Source organism: Silene latifolia, chromosome 1 (assembly GCF_048544455.1).
Source record: "Silene latifolia isolate original U9 population chromosome 1, ASM4854445v1, whole genome shotgun sequence".
Lineage (NCBI taxonomy): Eukaryota > Viridiplantae > Streptophyta > Magnoliopsida > Caryophyllales > Caryophyllaceae > Silene > Silene latifolia.
In genome coordinates, this window is record NC_133526.1 from 195,945,475 (window position 1) to 195,955,921 (window position 10,447).

At 38.0% G+C, this 10,447-nt stretch overlaps 1 protein-coding gene across 1 annotated transcript; it reads left to right on the forward strand.

Annotated features, from left to right (window-relative positions):
* The first annotated feature begins 1,642 nt into the window (after positions 1 to 1,642).
* Positions 1,643 to 5,065, forward strand: LOC141615836 (uncharacterized). Its single transcript, XM_074433824.1, has 5 exons — positions 1,643 to 2,103; positions 2,207 to 2,355; positions 2,586 to 2,634; positions 3,455 to 3,597; positions 4,626 to 5,065. Exons 1-5 carry the CDS (start codon positions 2,055 to 2,057, stop codon positions 4,704 to 4,706), a joined length of 471 nt encoding a protein of 156 aa, XP_074289925.1. The 5' UTR covers positions 1,643 to 2,054; the 3' UTR covers positions 4,707 to 5,065.
* Positions 5,066 to 10,447: the final 5,382 nt, after the last annotated feature.

Genomic DNA, 10,447 nt, shown 5'->3' on the forward strand with positions numbered 1-10,447 from the left:
ATAAAATTAAGAATTATAATTATTATTTGATCGATACGAGAATTAGCATGCATAATTGTGTAATTTGACGGATTTGATTAATTTTGTGAGGGAGAGAATTAGAGGGAGTTTTTTTTTTCCTGTTTCTAAGCAAATGACATGCTGGAAAATAGTGAAAAAAAAAAGTACTTCATCCTATTCTACTACATAAATGTCCACTTTCCATAATAGTCTATTCATAATAATGTCCCACTTTCTCCTTTTAGTAAAATTTTATACTTATTTTAACACCTCAGCTCACAACAATACCCCACATCACCCCCAACAATACTTATTTTAATCACCCCACCCATAATAATATCCCACAATATCTTCTCTCTCTCCAATTACCTTACCCACAACAATACTTTACCTTATTTAATTTCAATCCTTAACTCTTGTGCCAACTCCCAATAGTGAAAATTATCGGGAATAGGAGGGGAGTACATGAATGAGTAAAACGCGTATATGAATGAGCAACTACGATGATTAAATACTCCTATCGATTACTAACCGACAATTGGGGTAATCTCCTTTAGGATACCGAATGCAGCTTAGGGCGCGTTTGGTTCGCTCGTGGGCATGTGTTTGGAATTAGGAATCATACCCGGGTGATATTGGGTTGGAACTTGATACCTCATACATTATGTTTGTTTTAATTTGGGTGGTATTGGGTTAAAAATCAATCAAAGTAAAAAAATCTTCAAAATACAATATTTTTAATAATAATTTTTAATACTTTTAAATCATGTAGATAAAATTTAATCAAATAAATATATAAAAAGATTTTTGTACAATATGACATAATTATTTTTATCACTTTTTGTTATTTTTAATTTGATACCATGAGTATCAATCTCATACCCACCACCCTCCGGAGGTATGAGAAACCCATACCTCATGGATCTGAGGTATGGTATGAAACTTTCATTTTAGTCAAACAAACACATGGTATGAGTTTGGTTCATTCCAACCACATACTTCATACCTATATTGGGTGAACCAAACACTCCCTTAATGGGTAGTTAAGTCCCAAGTTTAATTTTTTCATTGGCCAGGGTTAGAAATCGAATCTCTGACCACTTGTTTAACAGATGAGAGTCTTATCACTCACACTAGCCAAGTTTAGTTCCTATCGATTATGTGAGCATATTAATTAATCAACGTAGTTGCTAAATCCAACACAAGAATCGCTAAATCCTACACATTTTGTACCTCTCTTTCCGACTATGCCCCTCTCATTTCTCCCACAATTAGAGAGCCCCCATGGAAAAAAGTAATGAAATCTCCACATAAAAACCCAAAACCCCCGACCACCCTCCCCTGCCCTCTCCCTCCGGCCACCCTCCCCAGCCCCCTCCCACCGCCGACCACAACTTTTCGACACCCCTCCCAAAGTCGACCCCAAAGCACACGGCATAACACCTATGACCAATCGCCCCACTCCACATCCTTCAGTAATCATTCACAAACCGCCTAATTCCAACCCCTCCAACGGCCACCACGCCTGACTCCCACCGCGCCGACTCCACAAATTGACCACTTAACCGCCGACCAATCCTACTCCGGCCACATCGACGACCACCCTCTTTAATTACCCACCCAAACCTAATTGTAAAAAACTCCTTTTTTTAAAAAAAAAAAAACACATATAATCAATCGATTAAAAGACGAATTGTTGATAAATCTGAAAAATTATATGTCATATGTGCAAATTAATCCATAATTGTCAAATTATTAGGTATGAATTGTTTAGGTTTTGAGGGAGAGAAGAGAGAGATTTTATTTTTTATTTTTTTAAGATTAAGGGTAATTATGGAATAATAGAAGTAAAATGTGCGGAATTAAGTAAAATACGAGTAGCTTGCAATTATACAACTCATAAAAACGACGCCGTAAATTTTCGAGTGTCGTGGTGACCACCGTGAATGATTGATTCTCTAACCCCAAACCCCTCATTCTCGAACTATCTACTCCAATAATCACACTTCCTTGATCACCAAAACCAAACCCTAAATCAAGAAATTAAGAACAAAATGTCGGATAAATTAGCTCCCGATAAACGCCATTCCTTCGTTCACAACGGTACTTTTCCCTAATTCTTTGATTGATTGATGCTAATTATGTTTTTAATTGATTGCTTGGTTGATTAATTTGGGAAATTTTGATTGTTGATTGTAATTTTTAGGTCAAAAGGTGTTTGAGTGGGATCAAACCCTAGATGAAGTGAATATGTACATAGATTTGCCCCAAAATGTGCCAACCAAGCTCTTTCATTGCAAAATTCAATCAAAACATGTTGAAGTTGGGATTAAAGGAAATCCTCCTTACCTCAATGTTAGTACTATTAAGTTAATTATTTAATTATTACGTTCTTCGTCTCGATCATTTGTTTACCTTTTATATTCTTCGTGATGGGTATTTTATTCAAAGTTAAACAAATGACGGAGACAAAGGGAGTAGATGTTGTCAAGTGATTGAATTTATTATTTAGATGAAATTTGCATGATGAAGTTTGTTAGAAAGTTGTTGATTGATTTTAATTGGGGTTTTGTTACTTTTCTCAGCATGATTTCCAGCATCCTGTAAAGACGGATTCGTCATTCTGGACCTTAGGTATGTGCTTGTGTCGTCGATGGGATAGGAAATTTCTGTGTTTGTGATTTTGGGAATGAAGTAGGGAAGCTTTGGGTTTGTGAAATTATTGTTTGGTTATTTGATTAAGACCGAGTATTGAAGTAATGAAGTTTTGATTGTGTTAACAACATCAACAACAATGTTACCTCGGTAGCTCAGTGCTCACGCAAATTGCGGGGTAGGGGGTTAGAGGCATGTAGCCTTGCCCTGTATTAGTGAACTAAAGAGATTGTTTCCAAATGACTCAAAATGAAAATTTTGTTGAATGACCAATGCAATTGGTTTAGTGAATCATTTTTATTTCATAATATTCCTTAATCAGAACTTTTGATTGTTGTCGCTGAAAAACCATTGAGCTTGCTTAGCAATGTAATACCCATCCAATCCTTAGGAATTGACCCATTTGGTTAAAATAATCCTCACAAATCTTAAAAAGTGGGGCAATTCTTGAGAGCCGGAGGTAGTAGTTATTAACTGGATGCAATTCATTTGACTCAAAAAAGCCTGGATGTAATCACGTAATTCTTGAATGTTTCTCGTAATTGAGTTTCTGGCTATGTGAATGGGGTAGCGAAACTTAGGTCGTCTATGTTGATAGTGTGATATTCATAATTTCGTATAAAGTTTGGTATTTTGAGTATCTTACGTTAGAAATTTGGCATATATCGCTTAAATACTTTAATTTTTATAAATGAAATGCTTATATTTCAATGTTGAAGAATGGCTAAGTTGATGAAAAGGCTTCCGGCTTCATAATGTAAATGTTTACGCCTACTTTACGCTTGTTCATGATTGTCAGAGGATAACACGATGCATATAACCCTGCAAAAGAGGGATAAAGGTCAAACATGGACTTCACCTATTATCGGTGAAGGTCAGCTGGATCCTTACTCTACAGATCTTGAGCAGAAGCGCCTGATGCTCCAGAGATTTCAAGAAGAGGTGAGTTAAGAATTGATTGCACGCTATAATTACATACTAAATCGTACTCTGTGGTTATTAATCATTTTACAGACTTTATGCAAACTTCATGTAAAATTGGATTCAAAATCATACAACTATGAGAAGGCTATGCTACCTATTTACTTAGCTATAACAATGGGACGGACGTTCTTAGTTGTAACGGGTTCCTTTGATGAGTGAGCTGATCTTCAATGAGAAGTTTCGGCTTCAGCCTTGAGCTCGGCAATAGGATTAGCTGTGCAGTTAAATGTGGTATGGAGCAGATAATCAGTTGGGGTGTATGACTAACATGGCGAGAAAGATGGAAATAGTTTATTGCGCGACTCTCCTTCTATCCTATAGAGGAGTAACTACGAAGTATATAATATACTTACCTTTTTCCACCTTGAAAAGTTGACTAATTAACAAAATTAACGTTTATAGCTTTATAGCGGAGAATTTCATTGGGTTCCTAATGCTGAGTCCTAAGATTTGCATTTGTCATTTATTTATGTGCCTCCTTGGGCTCCTCCTTTGTTAGAGCAGCTGGTTAACTTATGTGAAATATCTTCACACGTTTATGCTACTTGTTCAATGCAAGTGCTGGTTTGCTGGTGTGCAATATGATACTCCATACCATGGTGGTTGATTTGTCTTATTGGCTCAAGCATATTTTTTTTTCCGAATTTCAAAAGGTCCTTGTTGCTTTCTTAGTTTATTTTACCAGCTTGATGCTAGTCCTGGTTTTGTAATATGATAAATCAAAAGGTGGAAACAAATTCAGTGTCACGGATGCAAATGGGCTTCATACTTTCATTCGACTATCTTCTAGTGCTGCTTTGAGACTTTCATTTGTTGGCTTTGATTATAATGTTTGAACACTGAGTCTGATTTCAATCTCAAACTAGTCAGTGATATCTGTTTTACAGCGTCCGGTGTCACAAGTCACTACAAATGCATCTGCCATTGTTTCAAGATATATGATCGTTATTTAGGTGAAGTTAATTGTGTGAACCTTTTACTTGCAGAACCCAGGTTTCGATTTCTCACAAGCACAATTTAGCGGGAATTGTCCAGACCCGAAGACATTCATGGGAGGAATTCACTAGGCTGATATCTTGCAAGGTGGACATTCCTGGTCTGTACAATTTATGAACACCATAACCGTCTTAGCACATAAATAACTTGCTTCTGCTTACTGCACCTTTAATCGGGGTTACTTGATCCCGCATAATGATCTAACTAGCACGTATCCAATTACTTTTCTGAAGGTACAAATCTCGAGAACTGTTCTTTGTGTTCATCGCCTTTAGCTACTAGGAGTATAATGTATGTGCATCTTGTTGTATGTTTGGTTTCCTGAAACTTTTGTCGACCTCAAAGGACGACTGGTACATTAAACTCTCGTCCATCCAACATGATGTAAGCTTCCTAAAATCATAGGTGAAATAAATCAAACCTTCTGAAAGTGTTCGTTACTTCCCTAGAAGTATTATCAGCTTGTCCGCAGACTACTATGGTTTTTTAGCAGTTCAGCTGGTGTGAATGGCTATGAGACTGCAGGTGCTATATATCATGCCACTGTCAAGAAAAAGTAGCGCCTCTTGATAAAGCTCCTCGTCTATTAAGCAAATGTTCAGGTGGTTTTGACGGTTGCCAATGAAATTAATGTGGAGAGATCCATCCATTTATTTGGCTTAAGTACTCCAAATTGAGACGCTCAGCTGTGATATCCATTTTCATAGATTTCAGAAGTAGCACTCTCACAATTTTCACAATTTTGCAGCTGAGCGTCTCAAACTATCACCTCAAGACCAGGCGGCAATACACTCGTTCTTCACAAGTTCACATGTGGAGTATTCGACTAAACGAACATGTAAGATGAATGTTGGTCACTTCACAAATATTTAACCAAAAGTTGGCTGGTGTGAGTGGTAAGGGTTCTCATCTCTTAAACAAGTGGTCAGGGGTTCGATTCCTGATTTTTGCGAATGAAAAAGTCAAACTTGGGAGGGGTCAACCCATTAAATTGCCTTCAGTACCCCGAAGGAGATTGCCTCAAAAAAACAAATATTTACATAAGCTCCAAAAATATCCAGCCGTAAAATACGCCCAGTTTAAATCATCATACCAAGGCCATGAGCTCCGGTATCATGAAATGGGTAATGTGCCACTCTAAAGAGAGCCAATTTGTTAAGCTCAAATAGGCTTTATGTTGAGTTTATGGATTCGAGTACCTAAGAGGGGGAGGGGGTGAATTAGGTACTATTTTAAAAATTTATAACTTCAACTTTATTGAATTAAAGTAAGTTACAAGAACAAAAGAGATGAGAGGATACTTTGAATAATATTGAAAGATTGAACAAGTATCACTATGAATGTTTTTCAAGTATGAAAGCAACAATCGTTCGATCGTATCTATCTATTTGTCTCGATTTGTGAAATGTGACTGCGAGACCAAATGCGTGATATGATGAATCTATTACTTCTAAGTTTAAGCGAAACAAAACAAACAAACAAAGTATAAAAGCGCGGAAATAAAATAAGCACTTGAACACGGGATTTTTGAATTGGTTCGGCAAGAAACTCAAGTGCCTACGTCCAATCTACCTTTTTATTACTTTCCTTTAGTGATCTACTCCGAAAACTAAAAGACCCTTGTAATAAAAGACGCCAACCTACTCCGGTTGCAAAGCCTAGTACAAGAACTACTCCGTTCTTATTACAAGCTAACTCGCAATCTACTCCGATTGCCAACTCACAACCTACTCCGGTTGTCAAGAGTAAAAGACTACTCCGTCTTAAACTCTACTAACACACTTAAAATGTAAAGGATCAAGTTTCCACTAACACATTCTTAACAAAGAATAGAGGTGGACAACTTTTACAAGATCAACACTTTTAAGCAAGAGAGTTTAGTATAGAAAAGCAACAGTAGCCACGACTGTAGAAACTTAAAGACACTTGAAGACTTTTAAAGGTTTTTGCAAATGAAACACGATTTTTAAGCTTTTAAAAATACTTTGCAAATATGGAAGAATTAAATCAGAAAAGTCTTGAGAGTTAATGAAGGAGGGACTCGGTATTTATAGAGGAGGTGAGTGAAGGGATTGCTAGGGTTTTGAAGGGTCAAAGACCTCACATGTGAAGGGCAATAGCAACCACCTAAAAACTTGCACCAAAAAGGAGTCTTTTGCAAAGGTAAGAATAGAGAAAGAAGGTTTGAAAGATAACCTTAAATGCTCATGCAAAATCAGAAAACAAAGGATGTGAGACAAGTCACATGATGACAAGTTAACACAAATATGGCAAAAAGCATTTTTTGTTTTCTTAAAGACCAAAGGATTGAATTTGCACAAAGAGGAAACATTTTGAATAATTCAAACCACTCTTTAAAGAAGACTACTCCTTAATAAAAATCTGATATTTTATCTTTGAAAAATAAGTCACGTGAAAGCTTTTGAAAGATAAAAGGGTCTTCAAGTTTTTACGAGTTGTGGCATAATCCAAACAAATTGTTTTGCGTGTAAAACAAATGATCTGGATCTGTTTCTATTACTCTAGTATACTCAACTTTCTTGCTTGTACATTAGATGACACTCGACTAAATACAATGGGATTAATAACAACTTCAACACTTCTTAATCCAAGCTTGATTACATCATTAATCCTGAAAAGGTAAACTAAGATAACACAAATCAAATGGGCATGTTATCATCAACATAAGGAACCCAACAAATTCCCCCTTTGATGATGACAAGCCCCAAACGAATGTATAAGCAATGTAAACACCTTAATTCAAGATTTTTAACAAGCAAGATCAAATGATAGAGAAGGGACAATATTACCTTACCAAGGGCAAAAGCTAGAATCAAACTATCATGACAATTTTACATTGCCCCAAACAAGAATCAAGCTAAGAAGGTTAGGCAAGACATTAGTTTAATCAATAAGCAAGGAGATTTAAAGCATGAGTTTACCTTTTCCCCCTCTTGACATCATCAAAAGGATAGGGATGTCACAAGCATTAGAGTGCAGATATTTCATAAGAAAACACAAAAAGACACATGTAAATGTGACAAGGTAACAAGGTCAACATCAACAAGGATTAAGCATATGTTAATCAAAGTTCAACAAAGCTAAATAGAGTTTAACATACACCACCAAATGTTCAAAATAACAAGTAAGAAAACAAGTCTTAGAAAGGCACAACCGGTGGGACAAAATGAGAAGGCAAGGGTAAAATATTAATAGGCCGAGAGGGAAGGGAAAGGCTAAGGGGAGGAGGCTTGTTCACCATCCGAGCCACTACCCAAAGGATCATCATCCACATGAGCATCTTCACCACTTTCTTTTGTTGACACAAGGGTGGAAATGATATCCACCTCTCCACGGATGAGGTCCAAAGTAGAAGCAAGAGCCGAGATTGCCAAGTCCTTTTGACGAGCATCTTCCCTAATCCACGCACCCAACTCACCCACGGCATTAAGCACTTCCCGCATATTTCCCGTATTCACTTGACTTGATGACCCAACCTCCGGGTCCTTCTTAATTTTCACAGAAATCAATTCATCATTTTCAATTTTGATCAACATCTTCCCCATTTGCCCATCACTCATAACATCACACATATCCAACGAACCCAAGCTAGTATTCACTAACACCCCTTGTGCCTTGAGCACAACCGATAACCACATTCCATAGGGTAAGTGAATCAAGCTAGAAGAAGGTCGACGAAGCTTGGTCGAAATGAGTTGAAAACGTTTAAACATTAACCCGACTAGGTTCACCTTCTTATGGGTAGCAATATGATAGATTAAGTATTGTTGGGCTATGGTGAGTTTTCCCCTATCACCCGAGGGGTAAATAGACCTACACAACATGTTGAAAATAATTCGAAGAGGAGGTGGGATTTGGGTGTTGCTTACGGGTCCAGGAGAAACGGTTTTGGGACAAACGGTTTGAGCAATGCTAAGAGGGGAGGCATATGGTAAGGCAACCCAAGTTTCGGAGGGGAGTTTGTCATAGCCTCCGACTGGAATATTAAGAGCAGTAGCGAAATCAGATTGAGACAATTTAAGGGGCTTACCGTTCACCTTAGCCGTAAGAGCCTCACCCGACTTCTCAACCCGAACCGTTGCAAAGAACTGAATCACCTCGCTCACAAACACCGGCTCACGCATTTCCAACAGCTTCTCCCAACCTTGAGCTAAAACCATATCACGGACTGAGTGAAAGGCAGGCGGGTCAAACCATGTTTGGTTGTAAACCCGAGGGGAGTGAATAGCTTTGATGTTCATTAACCTCTCACAATTTTTATAGATGGAAGTAGGGAGGTCAATACTCTCAAGGTGATCCCAAACGATGGCCAAGTCCCATTTCGAGGTTAGGGAGACCGGATCCGAGGGAGCAAGGTATACAAGCCTTTTCTTCAGAGGTTTCGATTTTTTCTGAGGAGGTTCACTGGGATTTTCAATTGGGGTATCAACAATGGGGTTGTCAACATTACTCTGCTCGAAAGTTTCTGAAATTGGGGGTAATTGGGATGAAGAGGCTTTTTCCTTTCTTTTGTTGTTCTTTTTCGCCGGAGTCGAGTCAGACTCGCCGGACTTCGACGGATTTTCATTTAGATCAAATTCGGTTTCATCTTCAACATCTTCAACCACGACTGTAACCGGTTCAGAGGAGGAGCTCGGAACAGTGGAGCTTTTCTTCCTACCACCACGTGTGCGCCGTCCTACCATTGTGGAGATGGGAATATCGTCGGATGATGGAGGGTCAGTGGGGTTCGGTGATGGTTGAGGGTTTAGTGTATCTGGGTTTGATGAAGGGGTCGAGTTTGAGGTTTGAGGTGGGAATGCATAGGATGTTTTAACTGGAGTCATGGTTGGAGTTGGTGATGTAGGCGGATTTGATGTGACAGGGGAGGTAATTTTTGTGGGTTTGATGGGTATGGTTGTGTTAAAGGAGGTTTTTACCATTGTGGGTTAAGGGTAGGTTAGCTTTGATGGAGTTAATGGATTTGGGAGATGGAAGGGTAAGTGGGTTTAGGCGGTTTGGACGGGTAGGGATAGGTAGTGGATTGAAGTAGTTAATGGCCCATTTAATGAGGTAAGTGAGGTGGTTGGCCCGACTAGACAAAATTTAATCACTCGAAATAAAAACGCAAGGTAGCATATAATAAACGTAAATTTAGATATGAGGTTGAGTGATTACCGACTCACAAATACGGTGTCAATTTTTGGTCAAAGCATGATGTCAATGCACTTAGAACACTTAATAACATATATCCAAATTTAATTTAATCAATTAGAGAATTTTGTAGAACTCACACTAAAAATCACAAGCTATTAATTAACCCAATTTCTAATCTAAATTTCTCAAAATGTTCTCTTGCAAGTGGCTTAGTAAAAATATCGGCAATTTGATTTTCGGTCTTGCAAAAGATAAGTTTAATATGTCCTTTTTCCACATGATCACGAATAAAATGGTGACGAATATCAATATGTTTGGTTTTAGAGTGTTGAATAGGATTTTTGGAAATATTTATTGCACTCGTATTATCACACATTAAAGGAATGGAGTCAAAAATAATACCAAAATCCAAGAGTTGTTGTTTTACCCAAAGGAGTTGAGAACAACAATGTGCCGCACGAACGTACTCACTTTCGGCCGTAGAAAGAGCTACCGTGTTTTGTTTCTTTGAGGCCCAAGAAGTCAAGCAAGGACCCAAGAACGTTGCAATTCCGGAGGTACTCTTTCTATCTACCGTGCACCCCGCATAGTCCGCATCCGAAAAGCCTATGAGATCAAAAGGACAATATAAGGGATACCACAAGTAAAGATTTTG

Coding starts and splice junctions, on each gene's coding strand:
- LOC141615836 (XM_074433824.1), top strand. CDS start 2,055: ATGTCGGATAAATTAGCTCCCGATAAACGCCATTCCTTCGTTCACAAC. Junction 2,104..2,206: donor CCATTCCTTCGTTCACAACG/GTACTTTTCCCT, acceptor TGTAATTTTTAG/GTCAAAAGGTGTTTGAGTGG. Junction 3,598..4,625: donor TCCAGAGATTTCAAGAAGAG/GTGAGTTAAGAA, acceptor TTTTACTTGCAG/AACCCAGGTTTCGATTTCTC.